This window comes from Osmerus mordax, chromosome 1 (assembly GCF_038355195.1).
Source record: "Osmerus mordax isolate fOsmMor3 chromosome 1, fOsmMor3.pri, whole genome shotgun sequence".
NCBI lineage: Eukaryota > Metazoa > Chordata > Actinopteri > Osmeriformes > Osmeridae > Osmerus > Osmerus mordax.
In genome coordinates this window covers 1,486,796-1,502,971 of record NC_090050.1, presented here as the reverse complement: position 1 = coordinate 1,502,971, position 16,176 = coordinate 1,486,796, and the positions used below count along the sequence as shown (strand labels likewise).

General features: G+C 41.4%; 1 protein-coding gene across 1 annotated transcript; it reads right to left on the bottom strand.

The window, feature by feature from the left end:
- Positions 1-313: 313 nt before the first annotated feature.
- Positions 314-15,748, bottom strand: LOC136942888 (zinc finger protein 250-like). Its single transcript, XM_067235920.1, has 2 exons — positions 15,526-15,748; positions 314-1,310 (listed from the first exon to the last, which is right to left on the bottom strand). The coding sequence occupies exons 1-2, from the start codon at positions 15,716-15,718 to the stop codon at positions 331-333; spliced, it is 1,173 nt and encodes a 390-aa protein (XP_067092021.1). The 5' UTR covers positions 15,719-15,748; the 3' UTR covers positions 314-330.
- Between the last annotated feature and the right edge of the window lie 428 nt (positions 15,749-16,176).

Sequence of the window (16,176 nt, the reverse complement as noted above, 5' to 3'; positions counted from 1 at the left end):
TACTTGGCCACAGGGAAACTGCAGCTATGCAGAGGAGAAGAACTTGGTATACCTCAGCCACCCATCAGCAGAACACATAACAATGCATCAAACAATATGCTCTCTGCAGACCCCACATCAACACATGAACATCTTACTGAACATAATACCTTGTTATACAATATTTCTATGATGAAATAATTTACAGATATCCACCCCCCTATCCAATCACTGTGTACATAGTTAGTAAGCCTCTTGAAATCATCCAGAGCAACAAGTTCAACCCCCCTTCCCCCTTTGTTTTAGCCCAAGATTTCTCCCCATTCCTATCAAAAGTTAGTCTCAGTGGCTTTACGAAAATGTTGTAGGAGTTAACTCTTTCTGAAAAATGTGTGTCCTCATGTGTTTGTACAGAGAACTACTTTTACAAAAGGGTTTGCTACATTTCTGACATTGATAAGGTTTCTCTCCTGTGTGTGTCCTCATATGACAAACCAGACTATACTTATGACGAAACCATGTGTTACATTGTTGACACTGATAAGGTTTCTCTCCTGTGTGTGCTCTCATGTGTATAACCAAACGAGATGGACGACTAAATGATTTGTGACATTGTTGACAATTATATGGTTTCTCTCTTGTGTGTGTCCTCATGTGTTCACGTAGAGTATCCCTTCGAGCAAATAGTTTGCTACACTCCGGACATTGAAAAGGTTTCTCTCCTGTGTGTGTCTTCATGTGTTTAACCAGATTACCCTTCTGAGCAAAGAGTTTGTTACATTGTTGACAGTGATAGGATGTATCTTCTGTGTGTGTCTTTATATGAAAAACCAAAGCTCGTTTTCCACTAAAGGTTTTGTTACATTCTTGACACTGATGTTTTGTTTTTCCTGTGTGATGTCTCTGTGGCATATGTTCTCTTGGCAGAACCTCATTATTTTGTGATCTATTCAGAAGAAGCAGCACTCCTCCATGTTCCTCCTCCTCCAAACTCTGAGCTGTAGAACAGTCTGGAAATACAACAGAGAGGGGCTGAGAGTCACTGCCTGGTTCTGGTGCTGCATAGTCTTGTCCATCAGGCTCTGCTTTGATTTGCTCCTCAGTTGTGTTGCTGGGTAGGGAGTCTCTTTCTCTGTTCTCCACTTTAACAGTTTGGTCAAGATGTAAACATTCAGAAAAGTCTTCCTGATCCCAGTTGTGTTTCACACTGGTAGAAGTGAACATGGAGTGTGTAGTTTCAGACTGCAGTCCTTGGAGCTGCTCTTCCTCCTGACTGGTCCACAGCTCCTCTTTAATCTGTGGGGGTTCCGGGAGAGAGAGCTGCTGCACATCTGGGGGAAAGAAGAGTATGTTTATGATCAACTTAGTTATTATGCAATCCAACATGTCTGACAGCTAAAACCAGACCAATTATTGTGATCTTAGCATAATATGCTACACATTGAAGGCTTGAAATTACCCCCAAAATTGTATCTGTGTGATTCCAAAAATATTTTTGGGAGCATTTGTGCGAGTGCAAATAATCGTTATGGTGCAACCTGCTTTAAATACTTTACAAAGCGCTCGCTAGTTAGCCTACTGCAGTGCCTGCTGTGAGCTGATACAGTGACCAGTCTACCTATCTATCCAAAGTTACATAAGCTAATATTTACTGTATGTTCTTAACTTGAATGCAGATTTTAGTTAAAAATATATGAAAAGGGTAGGGCTCTACAGTGCGAGTATTTGACTCGCATTTTCCACAAAAAATAGGTATGTTCGAACCTATTATTAATAGATATTGGAAAATAAACTAGAGAGGGTACAATTTCTGGGGAAATTGTAGGGTGTGCTTGCTTGCGTTGGTTGCAGATGGGTCCGTTTATTATGAAACAAGCCAAACCCCCTTTGAAACAAGCTGTTCTAACAACGTTGTCACCAGCAGTATTTTTCAGATGGAATCGCGATTCAAACAGTACCATCTGCTAACTGAAAATATGCCCCCAAACACGTAAATAAGCTTGATATTTATTTAGGGGGAAATGGCTAATTCAAAAGAAGTTTGCTGGAAGCGATCCTTGTCAGTAAAAAAGCCAAAAGCGACCATTTGGTCTCAGTCTAGAGCCCTGCGTGGAGAAGCTGAATTGTGCTACGAGCAAGCTAGCCTAGCTGCTGTTGCTAGCCAAACTTCACTGAATGTGCCGGAAATGATTTTTTCTTCTTTTGACATCAAGTTTAGCCTGTGGCATTGAAGACAGCGACGCACCAGACAAGCTTGAGTTTAAATACATTATTTCATGTGACATTACTTACTGTACGTGCAAGTCTTGAATTGCTTAAATGTATGATGCTGCTAGTACACCACGGCACGATGCGATAGTACATACTGTGCAACAGTCTATCCAGCCTAGCACATCTATGCACGTCGTATCCATGCGTCATTGCTAAAGTGTGCTGACGTTGTGACGTAGGCTAGCACTGATACCCTTTGTTGACACAAGGCACTTTTTGCCACAAAAACTTAATTTCAGCCTAAACAGTGCAACGGAACGTAAATAAAAATACAAGCAACTCAATCTCTACCAAAACGAAACTTTTGACACCGGCGTTGTCTATGTAGTCCAAATATTGACGGATCCTTAGGGGGGCAAAAATAATAATAATATATATATATATATATGTGAGAGAACAATGGTTGTGCTCGCCGAAGGCGTGAGCACACCCAATTACAGTAATCAATTCTAGACTATATAAGTGCATGAACAAGTCCTTGAAAGAGAGGAAAGATTTTAGTTTTGCAATAGTCCTTAAATGAAAGAAACTACCTTTGACAACAGAATTAATTTGTTTGTCAACTTTTTGTGCTGAATCAAAGATAACACCCAAATTTCTGGCATGGGAGTGCACATTGGTGGACAAGGAGCCAATTTTTTTTTGATAAATCGCCAATTGATCTGGGGGTACCAAATAGAATCACCTCCGTCTTACACTACTACAAACTACAGTGATCAGGCGATTTCCATATGTGCGCTTGCGCAACCTCACCGACAGGAGAGTTAGCTTTTGGTTAGCCCTCGAAATTGTCCGTGCACAGATAAACGAAAGGTTGATACAGAATGTATGGTTTTTAACAAGACTTGGACTTTTAAGTATCTGTTTACAGAGGTCAAAGGCAAAGGCAAAGCTGTGTTCTTAGTTTGTAGAGAACAGGTCGCTGTGTTGAAGGATTACAATTTGAATCGGCACTGAAGGACTAAAGAAATGAACTAACGTTGACTGTTCTGTGCCACTGCTAGCTCACTAGCCCAGCCGACACACGAGAAAAAAGTGAAAATGGTATTTTGATCGATATTGTGAGTACATGAACCCAAGTCTGCACGCTTGGCTACAGTAACTCTGTATAACATTTAGTCTAGGGATGGGAAGATTCACCGGTTCGCATTGATGCATCGGCATAAAAGCTCACGATGCGATGGCCCGGATCAAAAAAGTGTAAGGAGTGTGCGGATACAATGTGGGATGAATCGCGATGCATCGTTTCTAACATTTTTGCATCAGTATAATCCAATGTATTTATATAGAATCGTGTGTAGGCGAACACCATTTAGTATTTAGAAATGTGACCAATGATTTGCGACCAATCATTTTATATTTAGATAGATTCCTCCTCTCTAACTGTTTCTTAAGCGCGCTCTCATCTCCACTGCTGCCAGTGGCCGATTCTCGTCAAGTCTCTCGGCCACGTTTCGTGCGTGTTTGGGCGAGTGTTATCATGGCGAATTACACGTTCCTACGAATTGCAATAAATCCAAGGTTTGGCAACACTTCAGATTTTACAAAAAAGATGGGCAATTTGACAAGACCCATGCAATTGGCAAAATATGTCGTGCTGCTATTTTACATTTACATTGTCATTTAGCAGACGCTCTTATCCAGAGCGACTTACAGTAAGTACAGGGACATTCCCCCCGAGGCAAGTAGGGTGAAATGCCTTGCCCAAGGACACAACATAATTTGGTTGGCATAGCCGGGAATCGAACTAGCAACCTTCTGATTACTAGCTCGATTCCATCACCACTCAGCCATCTGACTCCCCTTGCTATAAAGTACACAGGGAGCACGGCTAATTTAGGTAGTCACCTGAAGAGGCTACATGGTATTTGTGTGGAGACGGCTGCCTCCCCCTCGGATTCAACTATGGCTACAGTCAGTGGCTAGCTCCACCGGTACCCCTAGCAAGAATAGGAAGCTATTCTCCGAGAAACAAATCCCTGTTGTGTACGACAAAGACGAGAGATAGCTGAGTCATTGAGAAAAACCTTAAAGTAGGACGTATGAGTTCAATTTAGTGTGTGGTGTTATGACAGTGTGAAGTAAACCTTTCACTTGTTTAGTTAATTGATGATTTGCTGTCTGACAAAGAAATAAATCATATTAAATTGCATAGCATCATATTCTTTTGCATCGCATCTCATTGAATCGCATTGTGTCGAATCGCACTGCATCGCAATAGGGGTGAATCGTATCGTATCGCATTAGTAGTTGTGTTTATGTATCTTTAATGTATCGGATCGTTGGCAGTGCATCGAGATGTGTATCGCATCGTCCTCAGTGATGGAGATGCGCATCCCTAATTTAGTCAGTATTAACTTGTTTAACACGCCCCCGAGCGTGGTTTACTGTGGGAAGTAGGGCTGTCCCCACTCAGTCAACTAGTCGATTGTTTGGTCGATATGCTCTTGGTCGACTAAGATCGTTTTTGTCGAGCTGCCGTATTGCAGTGTGAGATCTGATTCCCGCTTGTGTCACCATTGCTGAATTAAAGAAATGTTCTACAGAAATTATAAATCATATTATTTAAGACAAATAAAGCTTTCTTTAATCTGCGTTTTGTTTTGTTTTTTGCACAAGGCACATGAGCACAATTGTAGCTGTTAACCTAAACCTAAATTAGATTTAAGCATTTATTGTTACATGACATGAACATGTAGATTTAACTTTGGCGGAGTGGATGATCTAAGGGAAGCACTCCCTGCCTCCTCGATGCAACACCTCCATACATGACATATGAGGCAGGGAACAATAGAGATATAATCCCCCTGGTGGAAAGAACATACAGACAGCATGGGGGAGAAGGGGATGGCGGAGGGTGGCAGCAGCACTGATCATACAACAACCGGGGTGAGTGTGTGCGTATCCGCGCGTCTTTTAAACAAGCCTTATCGGACGTGGCCCAATGGATATGCGCTGCTAACCTGGGTGTGGTAGTGGGCGGAGGAAAGGAAGGTGGAGTAAGACGCCTTACGTCCCCGATGACTGACGCGCGCTGCCCGATTGCCCTGCCTGAACTAGCTGCGCTTATTTGGTGTTATTAATCCTTTATGCAAAATAGCAAAGATGTCTGTGGTATGGAAGCTTTTTATCAAAGTACCAGGTGACTCAAAACATGCAAACTCTGCCAACAACGGTTTATATTCCATAGTTCGACGTTGAATATGATGTGCCACTTGAAAACCGTAAGTTGGTCATCGGATCATTATTTTACAGTGTGTAGCATATAGACCTAGGATTTTTATGTTTCGGGAACTAATGTTTTAGGCTATATCTGCTTATGCTGTGCTACTGTAGGTCTAACCATCTGCATTTTATTTTGGACAACAGCCTAGTTTTCAATTTCCCAAAAGGTCGATTTGAGAGACTGCACGCTTTCAACAATGATGTCGGCTTTGAATGTGCTAAATTGGAATGATCTAATAAAAATTATTATCTTGTTACTAGTCAAATAGCTAGTTTTATACGTGTGTATAATCAAAGACATGAAGCAAGATTGCAGGTTTATTCCCTAAATTGAAGTTTACAATTTGAATAATCTAGGTTAAAGATATCACATCCAAATCGAATCATTATCTTCTCCGGCCAAGACAACAAAATCTTTCTCTGTTGCACCGTTCCCCACTCATCTCGTAAGTTTACATGCGGGACTTTTTCAGGCAGTGACCAGCGCGCTCTGATGAATTGCATGTTTAACAATATTTTTAATTTGTAGTACATTGTAAGAGATCATAAATATTAACCAATCAGGCATTTTTTATTATATCGGCATTCGGTAACAACAGGACTGGTGACACGAGGCTTATTATTAGTAATAGCTAATTTTATAGCGGCTGAATCTGGAATGTCCAGCAGCTACATTGAGTCAGATCGGGAAAATGTTTGTACATTTATGTTTGTCTAGTTGTCAATCTCCCTTCTGTGAGGTAAAACAAACATTAGTGGATTTCCGGAAGTGTTCAGTCTAGTCTTGGTCGACCAAAGAAAATCTTAGTCGGGGACAGCACTAGTGGGAAGGCAAGCGGTTAAAAGAGCGTTAAAAAACGCTGTAGTGGACACGTACCGTGCATTGTCCCGCCATCGTTTCATAAAGTTTCAAAAATAACTAAAAATATTAGTACACTTAACTTACCTTAACTAACAAATTTTCTGCGGGAAACCCTGATTTGTAAGATTTTGGGCCGGTTTCGGAGACAGGGCTTAAATCAAGACTGGAGTAGGCCTAAGTCAGACTAGTTAATCCTGGCTATTTAAGTGGCTTGCATGAACATGGCATACATTTGGCTTAGTTAGTCTGAGACTATGGAGTCCTGGAGTAAGCTTAATGAGAACACCTGGTTCAAGCCTCATTAGACTAAGTGGAAGCACAGGCTGTTGGTCCAATTGTGCTCATGAAAACCTGAAATAGAGTATGAAACACCATTGTTGCAGTGAATTTTGAGACAACACAATGGCAGAGGCAAAGAGAATTTGCTCCAAAAATTATAGTGAGCATGAAAAAACACTACTAAAACTAATTGTATCGAACCATCCAGTCATTGAAAGCAAAATCCATACTGCTGCTATTGAACAGAAGAAAAGAAGTGCTTAGACTGCAATTGGCAATGAATTCAATGCAAATGAAGATGTCACCACAAGAACAGTACAACAACTGCAGGTGAGTTAATCTTCATTATTAGGCACAAAAATATGTGTTTGTTTCCTGTTGCCTATACCCTGCTTATTTATGGCATACCCAAATACAATACTCTACAATACTCTGCTGCTTGTAGCATTCACATTGAATGAATATCCTGTTTAAAAGGATAGTAACCTATTTTAAAGGGGCATATGCATGTTAAACATGGTGGTAGAGTAAGATATGTTGCACAAAGGAAAATCCATACCTATATGTGAGGGGGAAAGAAATATAAAATAAAATCATTTCTCCACCATGACCTAAATTATCAGGAGACAAACGTGTCTGGTATAATAGAGCACCAGCAACCTCTGGATGGTATACCAGACAATGACCATTTGGACAGTGAACATGGAGAACTGAGCAAAAATTGTAAATATACCTTAGGAAGTAAATTGGTTACAGGAACATATTAGTTGATTTGAGTTTGGAACAGTGGTCTTTTTTTCCAGAGGAAACCAATCAAGAGCCAGTTCACAACGAGCCTGAACCCTCCACATCTGCTATGGTACCCCTGGGAGATGAAGCTGCTACCATCCAACAGAGACCAAAAAAGATAACTATGCATGAAAAGTTAGCCAGAGAATTTCATGAGCGTAAAATTGAATATTTAAAAGAAGAACATGAAATGAAAATGAGAATTCTAGAGGTTGAACTGGATATTGGGAGAGAGGGCTATGCTCCAAAAAACAATTCTGCATACCAGTAGCCATGGTGAATATGAGGAATTGTGAAAAATAAAAATAAATGTATTGTCATTTGGCGTGTGAGTGAGTATTAATCATCACAAACTACATTTTAACCAGCCTTGGTTCACTCGTTTAATTTTGCTACATTATTGTAATTTTGTACAGAAACAGTATGCAAGCAAAACTATACCATAATGAATACATTCCATATTTAAATGCTGAAGTGCTGCACTGTGAAAGCAGCTCTGTGTGCAAGTCCTCGCTGGTCATTGGCTGCCTCTGCCACCATGGGCACATCTGCATCATCCTGATCTTCCATTGGCAGATCAGGACAGCCATGCTGCTTCAGGTAGTTGTGCAGCACAGCTGTAGCAACGATCACTTTGCAGCATTTTCTTGGCTTGAAACAAAGCGTATTTCGTAAGCACTGGAATCGGGTTTTCCATACTCCAAACATACGCTCGATCATCCCTCTAGTACGGATATGAGCTCTGTTGTACCTTTGCTGCTCAGCTGTTGTGGGATTTAGATGTGGTGTGAATAAATAGTTACTCTGACCATATCCACTATCACCAAGTAGTAGTCCACTATGTTGTCCTCTCTCAAATTGTGCACACAATGAAGAGTTGAGAAAAATCCTTGAATCATGGGTTGCACCTTTCCAACGGGCAACAATGTTTGAAAACTCAATTAGGAGTGCATACACCCTGAACATTGATTGAAAAACAGTTCTTACGATTCCTGTATTCCTCTGCATCAGGAGTTGATGGACACTTGATGGGAACATGACATCCGTCTATACAGCCAATCACTCCTGGGAAGTGCCCATATTCATAGAATTGCACTTTATAGTTGGCTTGCCCAGCAACATCAGGGAACTTGATGTAAAGACTCCTCAGTTCACAAATGGCACTGCAGACTTTTCTACATACAGTTGGTTCACTGACACCACACAAATCACCAGTTTCACGATGAAAGATTCCACATGCCAAGAACCTCAAAGTGATCAGAACTTGCAGTTGATTGGACACAGGCCTTCCTCTTTGAGACAGAGAGGAAAGTCTAGGCTCAAGCAAAGTAATTATCTCCAATGCATTTTCCTTGTGCATACGAAAGCGGTCTCGAAAAGTTATTTCATCAAACTGATTCAATGGATCACTCCTATCCAGCAGTATTCGTCTGGCTGGCCATTGTCGTGCATGTTGGTCCTCATTTAGATATTCCAAATAGTCCATGCTCCCAAACAATCCAAGTTCAGTTTCACAAACAGTAGCCTAGCCTACTAAGCGGGAGTTAAACCTGCCTCCTTGGCAGATTAGTTTAAGCTTCAATTCTGTCCAATTTAGTCCTGGAGTAACTCTAATGCTCAATTTTGCAATCGGCTTTGTTTAATCCAGAACAGGCTTAATCCACGACTATTTTAAACTACGTCTGTGCAAGTGAATTTCAGTTAAGCCAGCTCAAACAGCATTTTAGTCTGGGACTAGGCTTAAGCCTTGTCTCCGAAACCGGCCGGTAGTTTCATAAGGGGCTGTGGTATCGTGGTAAATATGGCTATTGCCTCGAGAGAACCCCAAATACGTGATCAACCTACATGCGGGTATTGTCTGGTGTGCCCACCAGTTGTTTTCGATGAACCCAAAACAAAATGTTGCCTGAAAGGTAGTTAATAAATACGTGACTGAAAGCTCATTTGCTCCATGAGCTTGAATAGCTCGCATTGTATAGCAGCAGACAAACAATCATATTTGTGTTTTTGCTCTTGTGCAATTGAATCCCACTTAATGCAAGCTTGCAACTGTTTTATTTTCTTGGCCTACAGCAGCAAATATAAGATGCAACTTGAAAATCTCCAATAATGTTTGTGAATTTGTGACGAATCTGGTGATAGAGGCCAGCGGAAACTGCTGTTAGGTGAACGCACAGCTTGCATGCTTACGGAAACCAGGTAGTCTGGAAACGGCGTCCAGCTGTGCTACAGGGGGCTACCTGTATGGGGGGTGACAAGTGCCCTCGCACGGCCGAAACGCATACAATGTAAACAAGCTTTGCCCACAATGTCTGTGTCATCTCTGCCTTATCATTGGTTCCCAATGGGAGTGATGGCGGCGACTTAGTACGTGTGGGGACTTTGTCTGATAGCTGTGACGTAGCGCTTAAGTTATCTTTGTAAACATTGCATTAGCTCATGTGACATGTAACTCTGCAAAGCTACGTTACTACGCCTGCAAAGCAGACAATCACTGCCTCCGCTAGGTATTCCATTAGGTGGTTTTTGGCACGGGCAAAGCGGGCAGCTGCCCGGAGCGGCATGAAGAGGGGGCGGCCATTTCCCAAGAGCATCCAATTAAATTAACCTTCCCGCTATCCTTGAGTTTCAAACGCACTACTAGCAGAGGATGCCAACTGCTTCCCGTCATATGTCCGTGTTGTGGTTGGCGCCCTCTGTTAACAAGAAGTGTGTTCACACCCTTTGTCGTGCCGTTGACTGTCGACATTATCGAAAACTAGTACAACTAATCGTTGCAGCTTATTTCTGTTCAGGTCTCTGCCATTACAGCCCAACACTTTCAAATATTTCTGTTGTCGACAAATCGTTTGATCTCATAGGACCTATTTTAAGTGCCTGCAATAACGTGATTTGACCAGTGCGGCGCTGTAGTGCTAGACTAATGCAGCCCTCCCGTATGCTATCCAATAGAAGAAAACAGCGCTAAAATGTCAGCGTGCAAACGGAACAGAACAAGTCACGTCACAAAAAATACTGTCATCTGTAATGCGTGCAAGGCGGAACTTGCTTTCCATGGGAGCACAATGTGCATGCTGTAACATTTAAAAAGGAAACATCCCGGCACGAGAGGAGATGGAAACGGTGAGAAGTGAGTGTGCTGCAGCTGGAACTAAGCAAGATGCAGGGCTCCAGACTAACTTTTTCCCTTGGTTGCACTGGTGCGCCCAACTTTTTTATTTAGGTGCACCAGCACAAAATTTAGGTGCACCCAAATTTTTCCTTGCGTCTCCACAATTTCAAGGTCACCTTTTTAATCACGCTCCATATACAGTCGTATATATTATGTAAATAACTAAGGCAGAGTTTCTGGGTACATGTACAGCGTGTGTCTCTGTAAGGTCAAGAGGTCATACAGCAAGGCTCCCTCTGAGCAGAATATAGCATGCAGTCCAGACAGTGGGGAGACAGTGAGGAAAATCATGTACAAATAAGGCTTATGTGATTAACAACCACTTCACCTGTTGAACGTTCTAGTGTATCAGTGTACTCACCACTGAAGACCGGTTAAGGAAGCGATTCTGTGAATTCTATGTTTGAACATGTCCAGATACTGTATTTAAGCACTCTTGTAAGAGAGAGTCTTCACTCATGCTAGCCACTCTGTTGTGGATTGGTGGCATGATCCGACGTCGAGCTAATAAAACCGAGTCAACCCTTTTTATAATTGTCGTGACTCCTTCCGGCCTGCCTTCTCCAGAATTTACATCTTATCAATGACCTTAAACAAGAATAAGGTGTAGGTAAATATTGGTTTTATTTGACGCACAATTAAACTGTATATAAAAATATTTTAAGTGCTTCACTGAGCTGCCAAACTAAAACATTGCAAGCAAAATAAAACATTTTAAAATAGAAAGTGCTACTGTTTAAAAGTGCTTCCCTGAACTGAGACCTAACATTTCATGGCTCAAAGTCTTATAGCGGGTCCCCCCTTGCTGTCGCATGCCCTTCAGATGGCCAACACCTGTAATTTGGCTTTCTTGGCCTTGGCTAAACCAGCTTGCCACACTCTCCCTAGCATCAACATCCTAGCTCCATGGGTTAGCTCCATGGCCCAGCTCCGTAACTCAGGGGTGGGCAATTAATTTTGACAAGGTGCCACATGAGAAATCTGAAATGTGTTGGAGGGCCGCATCAACGATAAATTGAACTTAATTCTGCTCACTATTCATTTTCCCCCATTGTAAAAAGCAGTAAAGTATATATTTTGATTAGCTGCTACTGGTTATCAGAAGAATAAGGATATTCTGTAAATATTTATATAAATATTTTACATGTTGGTCAACTAGGAAAAGACTATCGAAGTAACAGTAAAAACTAAAATGATCATTACATCAGTGTTTAATTTTATTTGTAACTAGTTAATCTTCACCAACACTGAAAAGTTGTTTTGCAGTATGTTAAAGATATGCAATTGATTAACTTTATACAAAAAGCAATACTTTTTTGCAGTTCATTTTGTTATGTGAGAGGAATCCAGTGGGCTTGAACAAGTGCATCGGAATCTGGCTGAATGTCTGAGGTGGATATGCGAAGGACAGCTGACAGGTGATGATCCGGGTCTGTAATTTAACTAGCAAACCATCAGCCCACGCCCACTGAATCAGTCAAGTTCTTATTATGTCCGCGTTAGTTTTTAGAGAGTCCCTTAGTGCCGATTCAAATTGTAATCTTTCAACACAGCGACCTGTTCTCCAAAACTAAGAACACAGCTTTGACCTCAGTAAACAGATACTTAGAAGTCCATGTCTTGTTAAAAACTCTACATTCTGTATCAACCTTTCGTTTTTCATTTTCGAGGGCTAACCACCTAACTCTCCTGTCAGTGAGGTTGCGCAAGCGCACATATGTAAATTGCCTGATCACTAGCGTTTCAGGACTACATATTTACAACCGCTCAACACATTTATTTATTTTTAATTTTAGATTTACCTCACGCGGGCCGGATTGGAACAGCCTGTGGGCCGGTTGTGGCCCTGCGGGCCGTACAATGCCCAGGTCTGCCATAACTGGGGAGTCAGATGGCTGAGCGGTGAGGGAATCGGGCTAGTAATCCGAAGGTTGCCAGTTCGATTCCCGGTCATGCAAACTGACGTTGTGTCCTTGGGCAAGGCACTTCACCCTACTTGCCTCGGGCGAATGTCCCTGTACTTACTGTAAGTCGCTCTGGATAAGAGCGTCTGCTAAATGACTAAATGTAACTGATTCTCTGGTGCTCAGGTCGTAATTTAAATCACACAGCACGGAGCAGTGTAGGCCTACAGGAATATCTGGACCACAGCCAATCAGAGGCAAAGACCCGCCCCATCTCTGTCTCTGATTAGTTTAGACCACAATATGATCCAACCATGAGTGCGAGTTCCGTCAAAGAAGAAACAAACGCTTCGTTCCTGGAGAGGCAGCGGATGCGAGGAGGTTAGGTGCACCAGTACGACCTAGTAAAAATTTTAGTCGCACCCGTACAAATTTTGGTCGCACTCTAGGGCCCTGAGGATGGCCAGTTAGCAACACCAGTTGATATTACGCAGTATTTCATGCATACTAACACCGTAGAAACATGTCCACTGACTGCAGTTAGAAATGCATTACAGACATAAAGCTAGGAATGTAAATGTAACAGACGTTGTCTTGCAAGCTCCGTCAGAGGTATACGGGCCACTGTTCACTCCGACCAGGAGTCGAACTGACCACCTCTGACTTCCCAAGCGCCACCACTACCAACTACGCCAACGAAAAGCTAGCAATTCTTTGATGCGGGTGGCCTGTTACATACTTGAGGAGTGAGTTTCACCACACACCGGCTACATTAACAAATCTCTTAAATTAGGTAGCAGCATTAAGAGCTTCATTTGTAAGACAACAGGGTTATGTTCAATGAACAACAGTGAGTAATTGGACAAAAAGACATTGGCCTGTTCAGTTGGCTCAAAGTGCAATAAAATATTTTTTTCAAAAGCTGAAGTGATTTCTTGGTTTTATTTATTAGTTAGAATAAGTATAACTCAATGTTTTAACAAATTGCAAAAGCTGAATGATCATTCAAAGCCTACTGATTAATCAGTGAAAAAATGGATGATTAGTCGACTAATCGTTCTAATAATCGTTAGATCAAATTATCAAAATAATTGTTTGTTGCAGCCCTACTGAACTGCCAAACCCGTTTTGTCACTGACTGGTCATTAAAACTAGTCGAGTGGTAGTGGTTTGATTTAATAATGAAGAATTACATAAATGTTAATATCTGGGTTTGGGCATTGTGTACCGTGTTGAATGGGTCTTGGTCTGGACACGTCTTGGTTAGTTGCAACTTAAATTGCAACGTGAATGGTCTGGCTTCACTTCAGGTCTCACTAAATGGTAATACCGGCATGGCATAATGGTGAGGCTAGATCATTATCGCTAGCTGCCTTCTTATTGACCTAGCTATCAACATAATGGCAGATGTAGCGACGTAGCGGTGGCAGTGATTGTCTTCTTTGTTAGGCGTAGCGACGGTTGCTAGCTTTGTTAGCTAACATTACCTGACACTAATCACCCCCCATACTACTTGTACATCTTGCACACGAACACAGTGCTCGATAAGTCTCAAACTATTTAAGACTTTGTGATCAATGTCTTGTTCTGTAGAGCACTTATCCACCCAAGTACCTCTACAAAATCTTCAATGTGTGCCAAAATGATATCCCCTGACAAGCTATGCTGATCAATTTGATCTACTAAGGCCTAATTTGTTGGATATAAAAATGTGCAACAAAGACAAAGGAAATCAGATTTTCCGGGGAACCCTCTCGTTGCTGCTCCGTGCTGTTTTTGGACTTTGAAGAAGTTGAATTTGGACATAGAATATGATCAGAACTTTGAAAAAAGTATCCACAACAGTCTCTGTCAGTTGTGGATACTATGTAAACTGCAAAGGTAGCCCACATGACCTCAACTTTCTTACTATGATTGCCTCAATGCACTTCATTAAAACGTACAACAGAACTGAAAGCGGTAATTTAGGTGGGGGGAGGGAGGGTTGGGGAGTTTCTTGCACGGGTGTGATTGTCTTTTTCTACTGATACCATCTGGCACTTTTGGCCTTGTTTGAACACACACTGGAGCCCCGTCTTGTAATGTTTCTAATATATATTAAAGAAACTAGGGTTCATCAAAGATTTATTAACTAAGTATCAACTAGCAAACTCCGTCAACATGTGCCTCCAGTTTGGTGTGTGTGTGTCTTCTACTAAAGAACCTGCTGCTATATCGTAAAGATTGTAGGCCTACAGATCACAAGAAAAAAATCAAAAGCTAGTCGTTGCTGCCCTCTGGTGTTCGGAAGTAATAACACCCTCAATCATTACACGTCTCTCCCCCTTTCTCTCTCTTTTTCACTTGTGCCAGTACGCATAATACGGCCGATCAAACTAATGAGTAAATGGCTCGTTATATTGTTTGTTTTATGGTTATTCCGTAATTCCAAAATGAAACAAAACAACGGAAACCAAGCCTTTCCCATAATCTGGTTCGGACATCCAAAATGGACAAAACGATATTACGAGGCCATTTTTTTTTTTTTTTTTTGCAGATACCATCATAAAGGATATGGAATAATCAAACGAGTAAATGGCTCGTTATACCATTTGTGTTATATGGTTATTTCATTATTTAAAAAAAAAACGAAACAACCAAAAACAAGCCGTAATGTGTGTTTGAGTTACTAAAATGACAAAACGATCTTACGGCCCTATTTTACGTTTGTCATCACGGGTTGCAAAATAGAAAAACCAATGGCCACAAGGTACACGGACCCAACTTGTTTCATAATAAAAGGACCCATCTGCAACCGACGCAAGCAAGCACACATCCCCAGAAATTGTACCCTCTCTAGTTACCGCTATTGTTCATTCGCTTGGCTCAATGAAGTAAACCACTCAATCGCAAGAAACGGGTCTCACTAAATTCTGCTTTTATCTATTTAATACCTTAACTTTGACACGACACCTGGGTATGGCCGTGCTAGACCAAATATACAATTAAAGATATAATGAATATAGATACAGCAGATTATAATCAACTGTAGTTATTAATCGAACCTGTTCGGTGAAGCTTGATCGCAGGTTGAGTAACAATGTCCAACAAGCGTTGCAGTCGCGTGCTCTCCTCCTTTGAACGATAAATCTCCTCTTCGAATTTGGCAAACGATTTCTCAGCGGCCGCGAATATCTCCAAAGCTGCCGTTGTTAATCGCTCGTTGAGATAATCCCTGAACACATTTAGTTGAGACATTTTGGTGGTTAAAAACCTCGCATCGTACAAAACTGTAGTTCGATTATGTTAGCTATCTTCTTCATGCGCGTTCTTTCTAACCGGATGTAACTAAACAAGTAAAGCTTTTCCGGTGATCAGTTCACTGGCTTCTTCGAACGAACAGATTCCGGCGCTGTCTGCTGTGGTGGAGTTTGTTAATTCGTTGCTTGACTGCATAGACCCAGAGCCATAGAAAACTATGCCCTTTTCCATTTCAATGGCGATAGGCGGAGTGGACAGTGAAATTAAAAAATTACTCAAGTAAAAGTAATAAGTGGTTCATTTAAAATGTACTTCAAGTAAAAGTTACTTAGTTACATAAAAAAAACTGTTAAACGGGGCGGGGGGATCTCTCCCATGTAGTGAAAATAGGACAAGGGGTCATAAATCCAAAACTATTGTAACGACCCTGTGTTATAGTTATTGCTTTATTGTTT

Excerpts from the sequence above, each read along its gene's own strand:
- LOC136942888 (XM_067235920.1), bottom strand. The coding sequence starts at position 15,718 with ATGTCTCAACTAAATGTGTTCAGGGATTATCTCAACGAGCGATTAACA. Across the intron at positions 1,311-15,525 it reads GATCAAGCTTCACCGAACAG|ATGTGCAGCAGCTCTCTCTC; the intron begins GTTCGATTAATA and ends TCTTTCCCCCAG.